At 55.4% G+C, this 23,791-nt stretch overlaps 1 protein-coding gene across 1 annotated transcript; it reads right to left on the bottom strand.

Annotated features, from left to right (window-relative positions):
• Positions 1 to 19,730: 19,730 nt before the first annotated feature.
• Positions 19,731 to 22,925, bottom strand: LOC115914785 (BTB/POZ domain-containing protein KCTD12-like). Its single transcript, XM_030967541.1, is given in 3 exon segments — positions 19,731 to 20,771; positions 20,773 to 21,237; positions 22,870 to 22,925. Coding segments are annotated over 2 exon segments (846 nt in total). The 5' UTR covers positions 21,216 to 21,237; positions 22,870 to 22,925; the 3' UTR covers positions 19,731 to 20,368.
• Between the last annotated feature and the right edge of the window lie 866 nt (positions 22,926 to 23,791).

A 23,791-nucleotide genomic window follows, 5' to 3' on the forward strand; every position in this document is an offset into this window, starting at 1 on the left:
ACGCCAGAGAGTCCAGTCTCATTCTTCAGAGCCTGGGGTCGCTCCCTGGACCACCCAACTCACCTCGGGGGCAGAGAACAAGCAGCCGACCCCGAGAAGGAGGGGCAGCCTGAGGGATCCTGCTGCTCCTGGAGAGCAGAGATCATCCAAGAAAGATTCCAAACTATTCCTCAGCTCCTCTCCAAGTGCCAGTTGTGGTGGCTGGTGCCCAGTAAAGGATTTGTTAATTTAATTTTAATTTTCATTGCATTTTTGAGAGCGTGTAGCTCTCAGATGGTAAAATGCTTTTGAGTGCAGCATTTGTCACCCTCAGGGACCATGGGCACCATCCAGGAAGGAATCAGAAGGAATTTCAAGGCCTTCTGCCAGGAACATCCTCCTCCTCCATCCCCAAATCCAGCCTGCCCTGCAGAGCTGTCCCTTGCAGCAGGAGGCTGATGCAGGCAGGGAGAGCCTGGAGCATGTCCTTGGGTGGGGGAAGCTGTAATTCCCAAATCCTGAGGGGAACAGGGCTGCCTGCAGGTGCCAGATCCAGCTGGGAGTGTTTGCCAGTTCCTTCTGGCAGCAGCAGTGTCTCTGCAGCTCGTTCTGCTGAGGAGCTCCAGAGAGCCATGGACAGATTCCAGCTCTGACTGCAGCTCTGGCTCAGCCCCTGCCCTGCTCCCTGAGCTCCTGTCTGCCTGTCTCCTGGGAATTTGGGATCCTGTGCAGGGAATGATGTGGGAGTAGAGCCTTTTCCTGGCTGCCAGCTCTGCCCAGGGTCACCTCACACTGCAGGGCTCTCCATGTCCCTGTGAACACTTTCCTGAACACTTCCCTCAACACTTCCCTCAACACTTCCTGAGACATTTCCCAAAATATTTCCCTAAAAGCCTCTGAAAACACTTCCCCAAACACTTCCTTAAACATTTCCCCAAAATATTTCCCTAAAAGCTTCCCCAAATATTTCCCCAAACACTTCTCCAAACTTTTCCCCAAACATTTCCCTAAAAGCTTCCCCAAACACTTCCTTGAACACTTCCCCAAACACTTTACTGACCTGGCTCCACATAAAAGGAATAAAAATGTGGATCTAATCTCCCCCTCCACAGCCCCAAAACCCAAGCAATTCAGGGAACTCCATCTCCCAACCACTTGGAGGGTTCTGAAGAGCCAAATCCCCACCTCTGCCCCAAAGCCATGAGGAGACTGGAGCTCATTTTGGACACCAATTCGATTTTATTGTTTGAAATGCCAGGGAAACTCAGTCTCTGAAATGTGGGAATTTCTGCTGGTGCTGAACACCACCCTGGACATCCTTCCTTGTCCTACCCCCTCCAGCTGTGCCTGTGCCCCTGAGGCCGTGGAGCATCCCCTCCATGGCCGAGGTGGGGACAGGCTTGTGACCCTTTCAACATCGGCACGGGCTCCACGAGCCACCTCTGCTCCTCGCTTTGGGAGCCACTGCTGGGACAGCCACCCTCCAGCCTGGAGAGAGCATTCCTGGATGGGAGCCGGCTCTGCTCTCAGAGCTGGTACTTCCTCAGCAGCTCGCTCTGCCACTGCCGCTTCTTGTTGGGAAAGGCGGCCGGGATCCTGATCCTGCGGAACTCCTCGATGCACCTGCCCAGCTCCGACTGCAGGGCCTGGCGCTCCTCGCTCCTGCCCGTGGTGGTGACAGTGGTGGTGGCCGTGGAGGTGGCCCTGGTGGTGGCAGTGGTGGCTGTGGTGGTGGCCGTGGTTGTGGCTGAGGTGGTGGCCATGTTGGTGGCCATGGTGGCTGTGGAGGTGGCCGTGCTGCTGGCTGTGGTGGTGGCTGTGGTGGTGGCTGTGGTGGTAGCTGTGGTAGCTGTGGTGGTGACAGTGGTGGTGGCAGTGGCCGTGCCCATGGTGGTGGCAGCGGCCGTGCCCATGGTGGCCTCCAGGCCGCTGTCCCTGAGCGCTGCCCGGTCACTGCCCCGCCGCTGCTTCAGCTCCTGCAGCCTCCCCAGGGAGCTGCCCAAGTCCAGGGTGCTGGGCCGGGCTGGGCTTTCCTCGGGGGCTTCAGGCCACGGCGGGGACCCGCTGGGGCCGGGCTCGTTCCCCTCGGGCCGGGCGGCCCTGCCCGGGCCGGGCTCCCCGGATCCCGCGGCATTCCCGGGCCCAGGCGGCTCCTGCCTCCTCCCGGGGCTCTCCCTCGGCTCCTGCCTCCTCCCGGGGCTCTCCCTCGGCTCCTGCCTCCTCCCGGGGCTCTCCCTCGGCTCCGCAGCGTCCTCGAGGGCTGGGAGGGAAAGCAGAGAGGAGTGTGAGGAGCAGCGGGACATGAGGGAGGTGAGAGACATGCTGGGAATTCTAAAATTCACCTGGTGGCAGAGATACAAAACAAGGAATGAACTATTCCTATTTAAAATCCCCCACCCTGCTCTTTGCCCCCTGCACAGAAGCAGAAAATGTCAAGGGGGAGCTTCTTTTTCCTTTAAGACTTTGGTAAGGACAGAGGTGGAATTTTCCCACCACTTTTCCTTCCTCTTATTTTTTTCCCCATTTTGACATTTGCTGAGCAGCTCCAGCTCTGCAGTTGCTGGAGGTGGAAGCAGGAATGTCATCCATCAGCAAGCAGAACCCTTGAAGGATGGATTTTCTTTGGCAAATCACTCCGGGAAGTTACAGGAATGAATCTTTGCCCCAAATTCTTTGAGTGATGGGATGAAGCCTCAAAGCTGCTTTAATCATCTTATCTGTGAACCTGGGAGCTGCTTTTGGGAAACGTGGAGCTGAGGCTGGGGAATTTAAGCACCCAAGTTCCCAGGAGGAGCCTCCGGCTGAGCTGAGGAATGAATTCAAATCCTTCAGTTCCTCTCCAGCATCTCAGCTCCCAGAGCATCCCATGACTGTGGCTGCTTCAGGATAACATTTATTTTCCAAAGTTTTCCATTTTACATCCCATTATTCCCATCTGAGGCACTGTTCAGGTCACCAGGCTGAGAGCAAATCCAGGTTTCCAGGGAATGGCTCCTGAATATTCCTCCTATCCCACCAGCCTGATGTCCTTTGGCTGGTCTGGCAGGGCTGGTGCCAGGCTACAAACTCTCATCGCTGCAGTTTCCCTGCTCCTAATCTCAGAATCCTGGAATGGTTTGGGGTGGAAAGGACCTTAAAGCCCACCCAGTGCCACCCCTGCCATGGCAGGGACACCTCCCCCTGTCCCAGGGTGTCCCAATGCCCAGCCCGGCCTTGGGCACTGCCAGGGATCCAGGGGCAGCCCCAGCTGCTCTGGGCACCTGTGCCAGGGCCTGCCCACCCTGCCAGGGAACAATTCCCAATTCCCAATATCCCATCCAGCCCTGCCCTCTGGCACTGGGAGCCATTCCCTGTGTCCTGTCCCTCCATCCCTTGTCCCCAGTCCCTGTCCAGCTCTCCTGGAGCCCCTTCAGGCCCTGGCAGGGCTCTGAGCTCTCCCTGGAGCTTCTCCTCTCCAGGTGAGCACCCCCAGCTCTCCCAGCCTGGCTCCAGCCCTGGAGCAGCTCTGTGGTCTCCTCTTTCCTGTAGCTTTGGACATCTCATTTTCCTCCTCAGTTTATCCTTCCTGACATTTGAGCCCCTCTGGCATTAAGGGGGGGTGACCCCTGGATGAGCCAAGGACACCCCACAACCCTCAGTGTCCCTCCAGCTGCTGTGCTGGGAAAAGGGACCAGCCTGGCTCATGTGTCTGATCTTTTCTCCCACAGATTTTCCTTCCCCGGTGCCACTTGTGCTTTAGAGCTCCAATTAAATTCAGCAGCGACACTTCCGAGCAGCCCCGCGGAGCCGCTGGGATCCTGCTGGGGGCAATTACCGGCTCCTGCCGCGGGTCTGGGGGGTGCACACACCCTGTCCCCAGCCCGGGGGGAGCACACAGTGTCCCCACACTGTCCGCACCCCGGGGGAGCACAGCCTGTCCCCACACTGTCCCCACACTGTCCCCACCCCATGGCTCTGGGACAGAGCTGTTATTCCAGAGGCTGCAGCAGAGACAGTGATGGGCAGCTGGGTTTGCTGCTCTCCCACGCTGCTTCCATCCCCAGGGATGTTGGATGGGAATTTTATTCCCCCCGGCATGGATGGGGGGGAATAGAACATTCCTGAGTGATCCCAAATGAGGGATCTTAAAATTCCCTCCAGCTTCTTAAACTTGGGTGATGTGGGCAAAAAAAGAGGGATAAAAGTTTGCAAATGAGCTGGAACAGCAGGTTGGGTTTGGGAAGTGTGGGAGGGGGTACCAGGGTGCATCCAGAGCATCCCCAGGATGTATCCTCACCATCCCAGTGCCCAATCCAAACCAGCTGCTCCCGTGCCAGCTACAGAATCCTGTCAATCTCAGGGCTTGACTCTGCACAAATTGTTCTGTTTTATGGGATTAATCCAGCTGGGAACAGCACTGGGAGCTTCCCGTGCAGCTGGGCCAATGTGCTCTGGTATCCAGCCCTGGCACAGGGCCCTGGCAGTGCCAGTGGTGCCAGCTGGATCCCCAGGGAATCCTGATCCCTTGGCAGGGGGCACCAAGCTCAGGTGCAGAGAGTTGTTGGAGCCCCAAACTTGTGACACAGGTGGCAGAAAACCCAGCTCGACTCTCCCTGGATTCTCCTTTTGTAATTCATTCCTGCTGTTGGAAAAGCTTAGCAAGAATCTGGGGAAAAAAAAAAATTCCAAACAGCCAAAGGCACCTCCTGAAAGACCTTGGAGCCCTGGGAAGGAAGGGCCTTCCTGGGAAGGAAAATCTGAAATAATCCAGATTTTTCTCCATCAGACAGGCGCTGCCAGGAGGAGGCAAGGTGGGGTCAGGGATTTTTCTGAGGGCTGGGGCTCCTTGGAAGGGAGCTGCAGCTCCCTGGGCTGGAGCAGAGCTGGACACTGGTACCTGCTGGCGTTGGCTCCGTGTGTTCCAGGGACTGTCCACTCCCTGCAGTGTCCCGTGGTGGGCAGGAGCTCTGCTGCCCTGTTCCTCCCAGGTTCTCTGTGAGAAAAAGATTGGGAATTGCATAAATTATGGAGATGTGCTCACAAACATCACCCTGTGGGTATGGAGCTCACAATTCCATCTTATATAGGAATCTTGGTGGCCTGGAATGATGTGGGTTGGGAGGGACCTTAAAGCTCATCCAATTCCACTCCTGCCCTGGGCAGGGACACCTCCCACTGTCCCAGGCTGCTCCAAGCCCCAGTGCCCAGCCTGGCACTGCCAGGGATCCAGGGGCAGCCCCAGCTGCTCTGGGAATGTGCGCCAGTTTTATAGGGATGTTCCACTTTGCAGGATCTCGGTCCATGTAGGGATAATGTGATTGCAGGAAATACCCTGGAGACCCTTCATCTAAATTAAATCAGTGTTTGCTGAGTGCTTGTGGATATCCAGAGGCTGCAGGAATGGCTGCAATGTGGGAATGCCTCCAGCCTGGAATCGAGGCTGCATTGCCTCATCCCTGGCAGTGTCCCAGGCCCGGCTGGACGGGGCCTGGAGCAGCCTGGGACAGTGGAAGGGGTCCCTGGGCATGGCAGGGGGGATTAGGTCACCTTTAAAGCCCCTTCCAACCGAAACCAGTCTGGGATTCTGTTCCATGACTCCTGAGCATGGGATGCTGCACAATTCCGACCTTTTTAGCTGTTAAATCCGTGTATCTGTCAGGACTGACAGATGGAGATCTAACTCCAGCCACCTTTTGTTGTCCAGGACTTCAATCCCTTGAAGCTGGAACAAACCTGTCCAAGGGTTTTGTGCCTTTAATTCCCGGCCAGCTCCTGCCGGGATCTAAATCAGCCCTGGCCACTCCGCCCCCTGAGCGAGCCGATATCCATCAGCACTTAATTACTGTTCCCGTTCATCCCACGGCGCCTTTCATCTCCAATTCCTTCTGATTCTCCCGATTTCCTCCCTCTCTGGAGCTGGCAGGGTCCATGCCCAAGAGCTGAGCGAGGGGAGCAGTGTTTGGGGCTGGAATTTTGGCTGCCTTCATCACAGTTGATTCCTGCAATTCAATCCATCCCCTGTGCAGCTGTTCTTGTTTCCAAAACATTCCTTTTTTTTTTTTTTTTTTTTTGGGAGCTCTGCTGTCGGTTTTAGGCAGTTTCCTGTGGATCTGTGCAGTCCAAGTATTTTTTTTAATGCTTATTTTTATCCATATATATAAAATAGACACATTTAGCAGTGGATATTCCCTGTCACTGATTAATTTAACATCTGCTCTAATCTGCTCCAGTTCTGACATTCCCAGGAAAACATAGAAAAAGAAAAACAAATCCCCTCTCCAAGGGTCTCCCAGATCCCCCCTCCAAAGATCTCCCAATTTCCTCTCCAAGGGTCTCCCAAATTTCCTCTCTGAGGGAATATGACCACACTGACTACAAGCAATTTTTAGAGGTGTACCTATAAAATATACCTCCTTTTCAAAGTCCTAAATGCAGTCATGTCTAGAGGTGAACATTCTGAATTGGGCACACTGCTTGGGAGAAGCTGTGGCTGCCCCAGCCCTGGAAGTGTCCAAGGCCAGGTTGGTTGGGGTTTGGAGCAACCTGGGACAGCATAAAGGTGGAACAGGATGAGTTTCAAGGTCCCTTCCAACCCAAACCGTTCTGGGATTCTGCAGATTCTCCCAGTCCCCTCTCCAAAGTCTCCCAGCTCTTGCTGCCTTCTCTCCACTGGGAGAAGTTTTGCTTTTCCCAGAGCTGGGATGCTGCAGCTCCTTGCCCAATCCTTTGGGATGAGATGGATGGGATGAGCAGGAGGAGCCGTGGGGCTGCTCTGGAAGTGCAGCCAGCTGAGGGGAGTGAAGGACAGCAGCTGTCCCAGCCAGGGCTTTGTGTGGTTCCCTCACTTTCCCAGAGCAGCCACTCCAGCTCTGTGGCCAGGGTGGGAATTTTGAGGGATTCAGACTCCAGAGGTCAAACCCCAGGGATGGGCAGAGGCCTGGGCTGGTGGGAGGCAATGGAGCCATCCTGCTCTGCATCAGTAAAACATCTGGCTGGGCTGGAGGCCTTGGCACCACAGGCAGCCAGAGCAGCTTTCCCTCCTTGCCAAGCTGCAGCCACATTTCTCTTCACAGAGAAAAGCAAGGCACAACTTCCCAAGAACATTTCTGAGACTCACATTCTCGGAACCTCAGAGAGAGAAAAAACAATTCTTATCTCATTTACTGCTCCTGTGTTGTTCACAAGTAGGATGCATTGTAAAAGATTGTTTACATAAAAAAAAAGAAATAATTTAATAATTAAATTAAATTATACCTAAAAAAATTTACTAATTAAATTCTAGCTTTCCCTCTTTGCCAAGCTGTAGTTGTATTTCTCTTCACAGAGAAAAGCAAGGCACAACTTCCCAAGAATATTTCTGAGACTCACATTCTCGGAACCTCAGAGAGAGAAAAAACAATTCTTATCTCATTTACTGCTCCTGTGTTGTTCACAAGTAGGATGCATTGTAAAAGATTGTTTACATAAAAAAATGAAATAATTTAATAATTAAATTAAATTATACCTAAAAAAATTTAATAATTAAATTCTAGCTTTCCCTCCTTGCCAAGCTGTTCCTGGGGGGATTTAAAATCCCTGGGGATGTGGCATCTGGGGACATTGGGTACTGCCACACTTGGGAATGGGCTATGGTTTTAGGGGTCTTTTCCCACAGAAATAATTCCGTTATTCTAAGACCTGTCTATTTATTGGGATTGGTGATCCATAGTGTGGATGGCAAAGCTTTGCCAAGAATTCTCCCAAGAGGAGAAGCTCCTGGTGAGCCTGAGCTGCATCCAACATGGAAGTGCTGGTTCCCACCTGGAATTTCTGTTCCCACCTGGAAGTGCTGATCCCCACCTGGAATTGATAATCTCACCTGGAAGTGCTGGGTCCCACCTGGAATTGCTGATCCTCACCTGGAATTGCTGATCCCCACCTGGAATTGCTGATCCCCACCTGGAATTGCTGATCCTCACCTGGAATTGCTGTTCTCACCTGGAAGTGCTGATCCCCACCTGGAATTGCTGATCCTCACCTGGAATTGCTGATCCCCACCTGGAATTGCTAATCCCCACCTGGAATTGCTGATCCTCACCTGGAATTGCTGATCCTCACCTGGAATTGCTAATCCCCACCTGGAATTGCTGATCCTCACCTGGAATTGCTGTTCTCACCTGGAAGTGCTGATCCCCACCTGGAATTGCTGTTCTCACCTGGAAGTGCTTCTGCCGTGTCTCCCTTGATGTCCAGGATGGGCTCGGAGGAGGACATGGGTTTTCTGGGGCTCTGCTCTGGTTCTGAAGGCTCGGGAACAGGAAGGCTGAGCCAGGAGCTTCCTAAAAATCAACACCCAAAGGAGAAAATCTTAGAAGGGAAATGATGCACAGGGAATGTGGGAAGAGTGGTGGATGGGAATGGAATCCAAAGCACCTCCCAGAGCACCATGCTGGGTTCCCAGGGTGAGGAATGATCAGGAAAACTCACAGTACCTCCCAAACTCTTCTTGGGGTGATCCCTGAGATTTGGGCAGTGCCTGTAACCACATCCCATATTTTCCACCAGGAATTGCTGTTCCTTACTTTGGTCCTGCTCTCCTGCCTTTTTCCTAAACCTTTCTATCCCTGCCTTTCCATGTATTGCCTCATTTCCATGGATTTACAAACAGGTAGGAATACAAAGTGTTTATCCTACACTGGGATTAGTGCTTCAGCGTTCCATCATTTTCTTGCCTGACATTTCCACACAGACTCTTCCATTTGCCACCCAGCCTGGATGAGCCTTTGCATCCAGCTGCAGTTCCTGCCCCGTCCAAGGGATTTGCCTCTCCATGAGTGAGCTTTGGAGCAGGATCATCTCATTGGCACAGAGAGCAGCAAATGCCCTGGGTGCTCCAGTTCCACAACTCTTCCCACCAGGCACACAGGGAATGAGGGAATCATCACCCAGAAAGGTCACCCAGGACATTTCCACTATCCCAGGCTGCTCCAGCCTGGCCTTGGACACTTCCACAGCTTCCCTGGGCACCCTGTGCCAGGGCCTGCCCACCCTCCCAGCCAGGAATTCCTTCCCAATATCCCACCTAACCCTGCCCTTCCAGAGGTGCATGAAGACTTTCACCAAGGCCACCCTGATTTGGGATAAAGGCAATCCTGCTCCATCTGGCCATGGGAGGCAGGGGATGGATCTGGGTGCTCCAGCTCCCAGAACCCCCAGAGCTGAGCAGGATTCTGTGTTCAGTGGTTGCCAGAATCCAGGATAGCAGGAATTTGCCTAGAGACAGCCTGGCCAGGCTGGACCTCCAGGATCCATTATGATCCAGAAGAAGGTGCAGCCTCCAGGAGATGGCAGCAGGATCCCAGCATGCCCTGTGCCCAATTAACCTCATTAATTGTGGTTCCTGAGACAATTCCTGGCTCCTCCCAGGCTCTAACCAGGGTGTCCTGCTTCCCAGGACCACCAGCTTCATCCAGGGCCTCTGTGGTCACTGCCAGTGCAGCTGGAAAGGCTCCATTCCTAATTCCAATTAATATCCCAGAGTGGCTGGTTTTGCACCCAGTGAAGTCCCAAAGTCCTGGACAAGGGAATCTGAGCTCCATTCCAGTGGGGCATTCCAAAGCCTTTTGGGCAGAACCACACCTAGACAGGACACAGGGACATGGCTTGGGATGGAATTCCTGGCACACAAGTGCAAGGGGAAAGATTTTCTGTGGAATAAGAGCAATGCTGAATTTCATTCATTTCATTCATTTCATTTGCACAGCTGGGCTTCTCCAGGTGTTCCCAAACATTCCAGCAGAGCTCCAGGGCTCTGGATTCCCTCTCCCACGTGCTGACCTGCAGCCTGTGCTTATTAAAGATTTAAAGGCCAAGCTGTCAGCGCTGCTCTGGGGATGGACTTTTCCTCTTATAGCTCTATCCCTCTAATTCTAATAGGATTGGGGAGAGGAGGCGGGGGCTGGAGCTGTGCCAGGAGCCGAGGGAGGGTTTGCTCCTTCCAGAGGCTTTGCACACCTTGCTGGAGCTTTCCGGAAGTTTGTTCCTCTCCCAGCTCCTCCCGTCGGCTCTCTGGGGTTTTGGGTGAATCCCTGGGACAGTGGGAGTGCAGGAGCTGCTCTGTCCTCATTTTCCCTCATCCCAGGGATAACAAAACCCCCTCCCTGTGCTGGCTGTCTGTGCTCTGCTCTGCTGGAAAAGCTGCATTAATCCCATTTCATTTCAGATTTCAGATGGGCACTTGCTGCTTCCCAGGGTCTGGGAAGATTTCAAATCCACCACTGGAAAGTGTTGGCTGAACTCCACTTCCAGCCTCAAATCCATGTTGTCCAACAAACACCACAGCTTTGGGGACATTCCATGGATGTGGTGAAGGGGTGGAAGCCACCGAGGAGCCACCAAGCTCTGGGACCCTCGGGAATCACAGCCACTGCTGTGATTCAAATCAATCAAATGCTTGGGATTCCTCCTTCCCCCAGTCCCAGGTTTCTCCCAGGACATTCTTTCCATGGATTTACCTGGAAGGCTGCAGTGCCTGGAGAGCTGCCTGGAGAGTTGGCCTCGCACAACAGGACCTGGGAACAAAGGAGAAGGTTTGGATCCATGCTCTGAGATCGTGGAATTCTGGTGACCTCCCTCCACACCCACGTGTGGGTCTGGATCCTGCTCCAAAATCATGGAATTTTGCTTGTCCACATCCACACCCCCACTGGAGAGGGATGCAAGGAAAACAAGTGCTGTGGTTGTGCCCTGTGAAAAATCATTCCCTGGGATTTTTCCCTTGGATGTGCCATGAGCCCAGCTATGTTTTATTTTCCAAAATATTTGGGCTCCTCCCAACATTTCCTGCCTTTTGGAAGTTGGGAAACCCTTAATCCATGGGAAAATTCTCCAGCTCAACCCCATCCCAATTTCAGCAAGAGTTGCCCCTGCACCAGCAAAAACCAGGAATGGTTGGAAAGGGAATTTTGATCCCAGATGTCCTGTAGGAGCAGGGCCAAAGCAATGTCCTGGTGCATCCCCTTCCCCAGGATTTGGGATCAGATCACGCCTGGGCACCAGAACAGCCCAAGGTTTTCCAACTGGAGAAGAGGAGGAGCCACCCTTCTGCTCCTTGGAAGCCTGAGGAATATTCCCTGCTGTCCATCCTAGAAATCCTCAGCTGTGAAATGGGACCAACAACCTGTTTTCTGCTCACAGGGAAGGAGGGGAAGTCTGGAGTCATTCCCAAATGCTTTATTAATTCCATGGCTTTTGTTGGAAGCAAAGGGGGCTGGAATGAGGCAACTCTGCCTGGCTGGAGCTGGTTGCTGTTGGAGTTTTTCCTGGAAACCCATTAACATAATATGGGGAGGGAGGTGAAAATTACTTTTAATACTGAAATATTGTTGGAAAGGGGGAAATTGGGATATTCCATGTGGGAGCTGAAGGAATAAACTCATATTTTACCCAAAAAAGGGATTTTCTGCGCTGTTTCCAGCCCTTCCTGAAAAATTTGCACCTGGTTCTAATTAATCCTAAAGCTTCATTAATGATCAGTTTGGCATCAGTCATAATTAATCCCAAATGTGCATTTTTCCATGGAATAAAAGTTTTACCTGAGCACATTTGCAAATGCTATTTAGAAATTGTGGCTGTGTATTAATTAAACTGAAATCATAATTAAAAGCAGAATTAAAACCCTTCTAATAAACATGGGGAAAAAATCCTTTGGTTTTATGCTCAGGCCACAAATTTGTGGCTAATGGAGAGCAGTTATTCCATTTTCCTGAGGGCTCTTGGATAAAGGCCATCCAAGAGGCTTTTAAGGAAAATCTGGAGCCAAGGGGGGATTGTTGAACTTTCAGCATGGATTAAAAGCTTATTAAGGGAGAGAAAAGGAGGGATGGAATCAAGAGTTTGCTCCCAACAGATAAATAATGGAATAATGGGATGTTCCCAAGGGGCCAGCTCGGGATGAAGGGCTTTTGTTACCCAGGAAAGGGGGAAAGAGGAAAAACCAAGAGGAAAACGGAGGAAATGGAATAATGGGGTGGTGGAGGTTGGTTGGGAAAGGACTTTGGGATCAGCTCTGCTGGAGAATCTTCCAGTGGGATGGACAGAAGGACAAACAGGACACAGAAATGTGCCTTGGGAATGTCCCCTGGATGTCTCATAAACCTTGGTAGGGTTCAAGTCAACTTCAGAGACTCAGGAGAGAGCTGGGAATGTTCACCTGGGAAGGGAAGGATCCAGGGAGAGCAGGGGCAAGGCCAGGAGGGGTTTTATCCTTGTTTGTTTTTGTGGAAGAATTAATCAGGAAATTGCAGCCCTCTGGGCTTTAAGGTTGGAGTTAAATCCCTTTACATCAGTGGCTCCAAGCTCCTCCTATTATTTAAAAAATAGCTTGGGATTTTTGTTTGATTTGATTTTGGTCTTCGGAATAAAAAGAGAGAAAAGAAACCCCACAAATGAAATAAACCAAGCAAAAGAAACGTCCCTGGATCAGCACGGAAGAGCTGCTCTGAGCACACCCGAGGTGCTCCAGCTGTTCCCAGCCCCCTCCAACGCTTTCATCCAAGATCCAATTAATTATCTGCAGTACACGGAGCTGCTGAGCTCATCCACGAGCACGGGAGGTCGCAGTGACCACTCCGAGCCCCAGACATTGGATGCTGGGAAGGAATTCCTGGCTGGGAGGGCGGGGAGGGGCTGGAATGGAATTCCCAGAGCAGCTGTGGCTGTCCCTGGATCCCTGGCAGTGCCCAAGGCCGGGTTTGAGGGGCTTTGGAGCAGCCTGGGACAGTGGGAGGTGTCCCTGCCATGGCAGGGGTGGGGTGGGGTGGGATGGGATGGGGATGGGGATGGGATGGGATGGGGATGGGATGGGGATGGGATGGGATGGGGATGGGGATGGGATGGGGATGGGATGGGATGGGATGGGGATGGGATGGGGATGGGATGGGGATGGGATGGGGATGGGATGGGATGGGGATGGGATGATGGGATGGGCTTCAAGGTCTCTCCCAGCCCAAAGCATTCCATAATTCCAGGCTGCTGCTGCTGCAAGATCCAGTGGAACACGAGCAGGGCAGGTGGGTCCAGCCCCAGCTGGAAGGGGCAGATCCTGGGGTGGGAAGAAGGGGATGGAGGAACGTTCCTCCCCCAGGGGGAACCAGGCCCTTTCAGCAAACCAGGGAACAAACCCAGGAACAGAACTGGTAATAGAGCTGGGAACAAACCTGGGAACAGACCTAGGAATAGAGCTGGAAATAGACCTGGGAACAGAGCTAGGCACAAACCTGGGAGCAGACCTGGGAACAGACCTGGGAATGAACCCAGGAACAGAACTGGGAACAGAGCTGGGAACAAACCCGGGAGCAAACCTGAGAACAAACCCAAGAATACACCTGGGAACAGACCTGGGAACAAACATGGGGACAGAGCTGGGAATAGACCTGAGAGCAAACCCGGGAGCAAACCTGGGAACAGACCCAGGAACAAACCCGGGAGCAAACCTGGGAACAAACCCGGGGGCAAACCTGGGAACAAACCTGGGAACAGACCCAGGAACAGACCCAGGAACAGACCCGGGAGCACGGGGAGGGTTCCTGGCCCTGCCAAGGCTTGGTGACAGCAGCCAGGACAGTCTGTCCTTCATTTCCATGAAATGACAGGGCTGGATGACCTCAGCTCCGGAGGGAGAGGAACCGCTCACGGTGGAGATCCCTGGTGCCAAACCTCATTCCTCATCCAAATACAAATGAATCCCATTGGAAGGAAGCAGCTGCGCTTTCCAGGGGCAGCGGTTTGCAGGGGCGGGGGGGATTAAAACCACTCCAAAATGTCAGGAATTGGGAGGAGAATTTAGCATCAGCACCTTATGGCAGCCCCTCAGTGCCTGCTCAGCTTTCCAGCCGGCTGGAAGTGCTTTCCTGGCCCCTTTTGCTGCCTTCGGGAAGACTGGGAATCCTTCCAAACAAGGACCTGGGGATTTCAGTTCTCCTGGAGCCAAATTCCCGTTAAAGGCTGCGGCTCGGAGTTAATGGGTTTTTTTGTGTTCCCCTGGGGGTTGTGTTAAATCTCCTCCAGGCACGCAAAGGACAATAATAATTTGGGAATAAAATGGGAAACGTTGGCTGCGCCCTCGCTTCCCTCGGGTTTGGAGCTGCTCCACGGAGGCGGCTGAAGCGACAGCGACAGGGATGAGGGGCTGGGAAAGCAGCTGGGCCTTTAAAAGGTGCAAGAGCTGTAGGAAAAATCGGGAATCCCAAACGCCAGGGAGGCTCTGCCTGCTCCAGAATCCCTGCTGGGGTCTCCTGGAGCGATGGGAGCCCGTGGCTGCTCCTGCCTGCGCGGGGTCCGGGCAGCAGCCGGGGTCCCCTCCCCGCACGGGGCATTTTTAGGGTGCCAGGTTTGCTGCTGCACCCCCCTGACCCCGAGGGGATCCCGTGGGAGCAGAGGCATCCCGGGATCCAGGGGAAACCCCTTTCCTGGGGAGCCCTTGGGGTCCGTGGCGGCGGAGAGGAGCGGGGGAAGCTTTGGTGGCGGGAGGTTGCGAAACAATTTCCTGTTTACTTCTCTCTTTTCTGGGTGAAATGCAGACTCTGCTCCTGAAATGTCACTCGTGTCCTGTCCCTGTCGCCTGTCATGCCTTTCCTGCACCCTCAGACCCTGCGAACATCCCGGCTCGGGATCCCTGCGGCTGGAAAAGGCCGCTCCCGATGGGAGCTCCTCAATGGCGTTTAATCCTTGGAGTTGATTAAAGCGCTCCATTAACAGCAAATTAGGGACTAATGGGAATAATGACTGCGCTCGGGGAGTAATTCCCGGGAGAGGGAACGGCACCGAGCAGCTCTAATCCCTTGTTCTGCCGGAGAGGGGAAGGATTTGGGTTTATCCTGAGGGTTTTTGGCTGGAGGTCCCAGCTCCAAGGAACCGATGCCCAGGTGGGGCCAAGCAGTGAAACTCGGCGGGGTTTTTATCCTGCCTGGTTAAAAACAGCTGGACGAGCTGGAAAATGTTGGGTGGGGCTTGGAAAAACCTGGGATAGTGGAGGGGTCCCTGCACATGGAGCTGGATCAGCTCTAAAGGTCCTTTCCAATCCAAACCATTCCAGGATTCCAGGACAATATTCCATGGTTCTCTCAGTGCTTGGGGGTCCAGGTGTGGGCAGGCGAGAGCAGAGTAAGGATTTCCCCACATCGCAGAGGGGAGGGAACTCCTGGAATATCCTTTCCATGGCTGCCAGCAGAGCTCTGCTCTCCAGAGCAGCCCAACAAGGACCTTGAAGGGCTCATTTCCTGGGGAAACTGAGGCAGGGCAGGCTGGGGAAGGGCTCATTTCCTGGGGAAACTGAGGCAGGGCAAGCCCCACTTTGAGGTTGTTTTGTTGTCCCTTTGGGTTCTCCAGGTCCCCAAAGCTTCCTGTGCACTCCTCATCTGACCCCAATGAACACTCCCTGTCTGGCCAATCCCACAGCACAAGGCTGGAAAACTTGATTTTTTCCCTTTTTTTTTTTTTTCCAGTTTCCTTTATTTATTCTTTTCATCTTTGAGCCTTAAACATTTGGGCTTTGTTTGGGTTTCCAGGGCTGGACCCCCCTAGTCCCGGAAAGGGCCCCAAACCAAAGCCAAACAAACCTGGATCCCTGCAGGGGCCATTTCCAGTTTGGAATATTCCGTGGTTCTAACTGGATGGGAACTCAAAAGCTGAATTTTGAGGGAAAAATCTGATTTTTCAGGCTGTTTTCTTTGTGAAATGGCCCCAAAATCTGCAGCCCCTCGTGCCTGCTCCTGCTGGGAAGGGGCTGTTGTTCCCTGGAGGAACATTCCAGGGATTTCATGTCCAGGGAACAAGGTGCTCCTCCTCCCTGCTTCCCACAGGGATCCTTGGGATGATGGCACAGGACCATGACAAGGCTCCATCTCCCTCCAAAATTCCAGATCATGGAATCCCAGACTGGTTTGGGTGGGAAGGGACCTTAAATTTATTCCTGGTAGGAATTTTTCGGGGTGTGGGGCTGAAGGAAGGATTCCTCCTTTAAGGATGCTGGTGGGCTCTGCATGCTGGTGGATTTATCCCACTGGGATTTATCCTGGAGGAGGGTAAGGAGGGGCAGCAAACATTTGGGATGCAGAGGTTGTGCTTTGGCTCCAAAGTGATTTAGTTGGAATCTGGTTTAGGTTATTTGCAGGAACATCTTTCCCTCAGATCCTGTCCAGCCCTCCTGGAGCAGGGTGGGGGGATAATTCCCAGCCATCCATCACCTGGAATGAGGGAAAGCATTTTGGACTGCCAGAGCCTTTGAAGGCAACCACCTGGACACCCCCAAGCCCAGCCTGCTTAAGCTCAGCACAAACTGTCAGCACAGGCTGAAGGAGATTTTTTTGGCAAATTCTCCAGCACTCGCCAGAATCCAGCACATCCAACGGCTCCCAAAACCTCCGAGGGACCCAAACTCATCTGCCTTCCCCCCCTGCTCCCCACAGCCCTGGGAAGGAGGCCCAGAGGCCTCTCTGTGGCCAGAACTCAGCAGCTGCAGCTGCTAAACCCAGCCCAAAGCCTTGTTTTGTTAAACCCCTCCTAACAAAGCACCCAGGCTGCAGTTTCTGCACCAGGAATTGGAAATTCCCCCACTCTCCGGTGATTTTTCCCAGTGCTGGATGCCCATGTTGTTAAAGGGAGTTTGGGGGGTTTATTTTTAATTTTAATAGGATTTAGGCGGGAGCTTGGAGCAGCCTGGGATGGTGGGAGTTGTCCCTGTTTCTGGCAGGGGTGGGACTGGACTGGATGAGCTTTAAGGTCCTTTCCAAGCCAAACCATTCCCTGGTTAGCTGAGAGAGGAAGAGATTGATTCCAACTTCCAGCTGCTTCTCCCCTCTCCTCCATCACCAAATCCTTTCAATTTCAACATCCCATCAAATCCCTTGGACTTTTGTGGCAGGATGGGATATCAGGACTGGGAATGGGATTTTTGTGTCCCCCTCTAACCCCCACAGGAGCCTCCTTGTCCTTGTCCCCATCCCATGGGACTGAGCTGCTCCACGAGGTGGGGAGAGCTCGGCTCTGGGACTCCTCTGCCTCCAAAGGTGCCCCTGCAGAGGGGCTGGAGCCAGGCCGAGGACACCAAGTGTTTCCAGATGTTCTCCAGGGGTGGCAGAAGTGCCTGATGGAGACAGAAGGGATCTGGCTTCTCCTTAAGCTCCGTTTTTGTGAGGAGCAACCGGCAATTTGTGGGCAGGTGGTGCCTGGGAGGGCAGAGCCAGCCCCAGCTCCTGCTCTGCCTCCCTCCCTCCCTCCGGGGGTTTTATTTTGGGATGAGGCTTTTCCAGGAAGCTGGAAATGAGGGATTGGGTTGTGCTGCCCCTGGGCAAGGGCCCTTGGGAATGTTCTCTGAGGGAACATTCCTGGCTGTGTGCGGGGAGGGCAGGGGAGGGACCCACAGGGATCTGCTGCCTGGACACCCCTTGGGACCTCATTGCCTTAAAACCCATCCCAAAGCCATCCCAAAGCCGTCCCAAAGCCATCCCAAAGCCACTCCAGCCCTCAGCTCTCGCTCCCAGCAGGATGAGAGAAGCCACTGAGCCCTCAGGGTGGGGCAGATTGCAGCAATCCCAGGGATCCCTGCCGGCCCCGGTGGATAATCCCCCCTGGAACGTGCCAGCCACCCCTGCTCCAGGTGTGCTCTGCCCTCGGTGTGCCAGCATTCCCAGGGATGAGCTGGGCCATCCCAAACCTCTGCCCAGCCCTGGAAATGCAGTGTGAGTGGGGAGGATCTCGGGATGGAGCTCCTGGAAAAGGGCAGGATGTGCCCCCAGCAGCACCTGGAGCTTGGCTTACCCCAGCAGGAAGCTGGGGAGCAGGGTCCTGTCCTCTTGGGGCAGGGAAAACCAGCTCCAAGCACAAACCCAGCGGGGAAGGAGCTGGACAAGGCTGGATTTTCCCTGGGAGTGGGACGTGTTCAGGGGGAGCACAAGGACAGAACAAGCAGAGCAGCTCTGGGTGGTTTGGACAAGGCCAAGGGATGGCCCAGCAGGAGCTCGGGGTCTGGGAACCACAGAAATATGGGAATATTCCCAGGAAAACCAGGCAGCACCAGGGAATTGGTTCTCCACTGTCTCCCTGAGAGCTCCCAGCTCACTCCAGCCATTCCCTGCCTGGCTCTTCCCAGCTTGCCAGGATTGCTCACAGGAGGCCTCCCTGAGAGGCTTTTCCATGCCGCCATTTCCCTGCAAGTTTGGTCTGTTTGATCCAAGATTTTTCCTGGGGATCAATGAGCCAGGTTCTCCTCCCAGCCATGACAAGGACACTTTTCCTGTAAATAAATCCATGCAAGGAGAAGAAACAACCCCAAAGTGGGTGCATTTTTGTGGAGATGGATCTCAACAAAAGGGTTTTTTCATGAAGTCTCAGTTTCCAGGAAAACTATCGGGCTCTGGAAGGATTCAGGAATAATTCCTGCTCGTGTTTCCTGTGGGGGATCAGCCCTGATCCCAGAACCTGCCACATCAAAACCCCCGGAATGGTGACTCTGCCATTCTGGTTTCTCCCTCAGGCAAAAATTCCTTCTCCCAAGAGATCAATTTTCCAGCCCAGCTCCAGTGGGGAAAAACATCAAAAGAGCCCCATTTCCCACAAGGCAGCAATTTTCTTTCCCAATCCTACTTAGGGAAAATCTTGAGTTCAAAAAGATAAAGCAAATATGGAATGCAGGTCCCCTCCCCCTTTATTTAAAGGTTTTCTTTGTGTGCACACAGAGCTCAAGTTCCTTTTTCTTGCCTTTTTAAAAGCCCGTTGTCATTTCCTCTTCCAGTGGTTGTAGGAATGAGGAACAGGACCATGAAAAATGTCAAAATACCATTTTTGCCTTCCCCTTCTTCAGGAGAGAGGGAGAACCTGGCTTGAAACTTCTGCTGGCCCCAGAGCCCTCCCTCCCCTCCAGGAAGGAGCTGCAAACCTTCCTCCCACATGGATCCCAAGCTGGAATGGCCTCTTGGATGCTGTCCAGCCAGGGAGGAGATCCTGCAGCTCCAGGAGCTTCACAGGGGCTGGGGTGGGTGCTGGGAGCAGGGATGGAGGGTGGGAACAGGGATGGAGGGAGGGGAGCAGGGGATGGATGATGACGGGTGCCTTGGGTGGATGGTGGATGTCAAGATTGGGTGGTGGGTGCCAGGAATGGGTGGCAGAGAACCAGGGGACAGGCAGAGGTAGCAGACAGGGACATCAGGGACATCAGGCTCACCTCCCCTGCAGGCTGAGGCCGTGTGCCAGAGCCGGGGCTGGGCATCACCCAGGGTGATGTGCTACCCTGGGATCCTGCCCAGCAGGCACGGGAGGGGCAGAGCAGGGCACAGAGGCTCCCATAACTTTGTGTTCCTTCCTTCCTTCTCCTTTTGAGCCCCCCACCCCAAACCTCCCCTGTCCTGTGCCAGCTGGGCACGGGGGCACGCGGCCACTCTGGGCTGTCCCTTTATTCCTCATTGCCCAGCGGGGGAGAGCAGCAGCAGCAGCTCCAGCCCCAGGAGGGCCTGGAGAGCTGGGATTGGAGACGCCTCATGGGGGATCACCCAAATGGCCAAAATTCCCTTTGCTGGGTGAAGCTGTGGCCTGAACACCACTGGAGTATTCCAACCTCATCCCCGAGATTCCCGTTGTGCTCCCAGGAAAAAACGAAGGGACTTTTTGGCTGACAAGGCTCCAAGGAGCTGGAGAGCTGTATAAGCGTTTTACACCCCCGAGCACATCAAACCTTCCCCGCTCCCCCCCACCTCCCTCACAGAACACCTGCCCCTCCCACCCTCCCCAAAATCCCCCCGAATCCCTCCCGAGGCATCCCGGAGCCGCGGCGATGGCTGAGCTCAGAGCTGCGAGCACAGGGGGAGCCTCTCCCCTTCCCAAGCGCTGCCAGCCGCAGGCTAAGCTGCTTACAGGGCTCCTGCCAATCCAGCCGTGCTGCCAGGCTGCCACTTCCCAGCCCCCACCCCCTCCCCAGCTCTGCTTCCCACCTTTCCCATGCCTTTATCCCAAGGATTCCTCTCCGAACCCCCGGTGTGTGCAGCAGGATCCCGTGGAGCTGCACGGGACAGAGCCCAGTCCAGTGTCCAAGCCCATCCAGCTGCAGGAATGCCAGCCCAGAGCAGTGTCCAGTGTGTCCCACCCCTCCCACCCAGCCCACGTCCACAGCAGTGTCCGAGTCCACACATCCAGGGAGGGTTGGGAGCGACTGCCGAGGTCACGGAGAGGGAGGAAGGTTGGTGGTCAGCAGCTGCTACAAGGAAGAGCTGGGCAGGTTCAGCGTGGAGCAAGGAGGAGGGAAAAAACCCAAGAACCAACTGAAAAGGAGGCAAAGGGAGGACGCCGGGATTCGGGGATGGATCTCTACCTTCTAGGCCACAGCCAGCACGGGACAGGAAAGGGACAGTCAGTGGTTGGTTGGCAGAGGGTTGGTTTTGTGTCACTCACGATAGAAAACATATTCGGTGTAAGAGGTCCAGATCCTGTCGTCCGTCTGCTCGTGGGCGAAGGCACAGGTGCCCGTGGAGTTGCAGGCCACCATGTGGAAGCCGGCATCGGCCAGTTTGTCAAAGGCTTGCTCCAGGAAGGTGAATTTGAGGTAGTACCTGGACGTGTACCTCTCCGGGGGCCTGTCCGGGTCCCTGCTCTCGTTCAAGGTGTCCCCAAAGACCTCCTTGGCCAGCGAGGTCTTGCCGCACACCATGATCCGGGCCACCCTGCGGAACTTGGCGTCCGTCTGGCTGTCCCTGCCCAGTGTGTAGGAGCCGCGGTAGCCGATGGTGATGAACCCCGCCCTGCGGCCCTCGGTGCCCGCGGCGGGCAGAGCGGCGGCGGCCGAGCCCAGGCTGCGCAGCGGCGTCCGCGCCGGGGGACGGCTCCTCGGGGTCGCTCTGGCAGGGATCGTCCCCCAGGGAGTTCTGCTCGCTGAGCTTGGGCACCAGCAGCTTCACCAGCTCGGGCAGCATGAAGTACTCGGCCTCGCGCTGCAGGCGGCCGCGCTCCGGGAAGTGCTCGGGCAGCACCAGCTGCTGGTCCCTCATGTAATCCAGGATGTAGCGGAACAGGAACCCGTCCCGGTCCACGAAGAAGCGGCCCTTGCTGTCGCGGGCCAGCGAGCGCGCGCTCTGCTGCGTGAACATCTCCCAGAGGCGCGAGCCGGGCACGCTGCGCAGCGTGGGCAGCCGGGTGATGTACACCTGCCCCCCCACGTTCAGCTCGATGATCTCGGGGAAGGGGCTGCTCTCCTCGCCGCCTTTGGCACAGCTCGCGGGGTCTGCCAGGGCCATGGTGAGCTCCCGCTGCTCCCTCCTGCAGCACAAACCATCAAAACCGTGTCAGAACCGCCAGGAAACACAGCCCACCGCCCTGATCCCAGCTGACTGCAGGGCATCCCGAGGGGCCCCAAGCCATTGCCCCAGTCCCAGGTGATTGGAAACGATCCCAAGCCAGATCACACACGGGATCACAGAATTGTTTAGATTGGAAAAGCTCTCTAAGATCATGGAGTCCAACCCGGCACTGCCAAGCCACTGCTAAATGCCTGGTTTGGGTCAGCAGGCAGGGCAGGACCGGCTCCTTGTCTCTCCAGGAGTCTGGAAGTCATCTCTCTTCCCCAATCCCTGGCCGCTGGAACAAGCAGCATTATCCAAAGCCACCTCCCCTACCGTGGCACATTGCCCGTGCCATCTCCACCTGAGCTCTCCAGGCAGCAGAGGGGCTCAGCCTCTGCCCAGGAAGGTGCAGGGACATGGGTGTGCTGTCAACAACAGGAAAGGCAGGGCTGTCACACCCCGGGGACCCGCCAGCCCCGCATCCTGCGGGCAGCAGCAGCTGCCGAGGGAGGAGTTCCCGGCGCAGGGGCCCCGCAGAGCCGGGGCTGGAGGGGTTGTGGGGCCACACAGGGAGCAGCCCGGGGGTGCTGGGGAACGGCAGCACCAGCTCCCTGAAGGACAGAGGGACAGAGGGACAGAGCCTTTTGGCACTCCTGCTCTGTCCTTGCTCCTGGAAAGCGCACAACACGGACTCGCAGCCAAGCTGGGAGATGGCAGAACCTCTCCAAGGGGCTGGGACCAAGACAAATCCTGGGCTGCTGCTACAGCAATTGCTCCGTGGCAGATGCCACGGATTTGTACATTTTCCAAAGGCAAGCCGGTTCTTGGATGTCTCTTGACACTGCAAATCAGCAGCTTACATAAACCTGGCTCAGCAGCCGGAGCCTGGATCCATGCCGTGCTCTGTGCAGGCATTTGGGAGACCACGGAGGGAAGGGGTTGCCTGAGCTGACCTCCAGCTCTGCCCCCTCTCTGGGTGATCTCAGGGCTGCCCTGGATCTGCTTGGAGGTTGGGACCCCCCAGGACCGGTCCCACACCCAAGGAACAGCCCAAGGGCTCGCCCCGTCCCCATGTCCTGCCGCAAAGATTCCCAGGAGCTGCTCCCAAGGATCCCAACACAAATTCTGGAGCAACTAAAGGACAAAGACAGAACTCTGTGGGCACTTTCAGGTACAGGGACAGAGCTGAGCCAGCGTTCCACTGCTCCTCCACTGCTCCTCCCGGCTCACAGGGAGAATCGTCTTTGAACAAGGAGTGACTTGGGCAAGGAAGAGACGGAAGGATGGAAAGAGGATCAGCGCGGTCCCGGCTCCCCGGTCCCCTCCCGCAGTCGCTCTGGCTCCTTTTCCCTGGCGATTCCGGCACAGCCCAGCGGGCAGCAGCCGCCCGTGCCCGGAGCTCGCATCCCTTTGTCAGGCTGGGGGACTGCCCATGCTGGGCTGGGGGCTCGGGGGGCGCGGGCAGAGCGACCCCGCTGTCCCCTCTGCCCGCCCCAGGCGCGGACCCGGCGGGGACAGCTGCGGGGACAGCCCCGCTCAGCCCGGCTCAGCCCCGCAGCCGTCCCGGCGCTCCCCGGCCGCGGGACCCCGACCCCGCCGCCCCCGTTACCTCGGCAGGGCGGCCCGGCCGCTCCGCTGCGCTCCCGCCGTGCGCTCCGGCCGCGCCGCTCCCGCCGCTCCTCTCCGCCCGCCCGGCCCTGGCCCCGCCGCTTTATGGCCGGGAAGGCGGCGAGCGCCGTCCCCCGCTGTCCCCGGGACCGCCTTCCCCCGCCTGCCTCCGCCTCCATCCGACCAGCCCCCACCGTCCCGGCATCCCCGGGGAGCACATCCCGCTCCCGCATCCCCTGTGAGCCTATCCCGCTCCCGCATCCCCCTGTGAGCACATCCCGCTCCCGCATCCCCTGTGAGCACATCCCGCTCCCCGCATCCTCCCCGCTCTGGTACCGGGCGGGACTGACTGGGGAATTCCCGCCACCGCCTGGGAATGCAGCGGGGCTTGTGAAAAAGGAGGGAGAGGGACGCGGCCAGATGGTGCCAGGACAAGGGGAACCGTTTTAAACTAAAAGAATGGGGATTTAGGTGGGATACTGGAAACAAATTCCTCCCTGTGAGGAGGGGCAGGCCCTGGCACAGGGTGGCCAGAGAAGTTTTAGCTGCCCCTGGATCCTTGGGAATGTCCAAGGCCAGGCTGGATGGGGCTTGGAGCAAGGATAGTGGGAGGTGTCCCTGCCCATGGCAGGGGGTGGAACTGGATGAGCTTTAAGGTTCCTTCCAACCCAAACCATTCAATGATTCCATAATTCCAAACCCAGCCAGCAAAAACCTTACAGCAGCCAAACTCTTGCTACTCCTTGGATGATTTTATATCGTTGAGCTGGAGGGACTGAAATCCCTTTTCCCAAGGCAGGAATGACACAGTGGGATCATAAGGAGCTTAGGCTGCTGTGGCAGCCTGTTTGTCCAGGCTGGAAAACCCAAGCAAGGAAAGAGAATCCAGCTCTTTTTAGTTTACTTGAAAATTCCGACTTTAT

Source organism: Camarhynchus parvulus, chromosome 4A (genome assembly GCF_901933205.1).
Source record: "Camarhynchus parvulus chromosome 4A, STF_HiC, whole genome shotgun sequence".
NCBI lineage: Eukaryota > Metazoa > Chordata > Aves > Passeriformes > Thraupidae > Camarhynchus > Camarhynchus parvulus.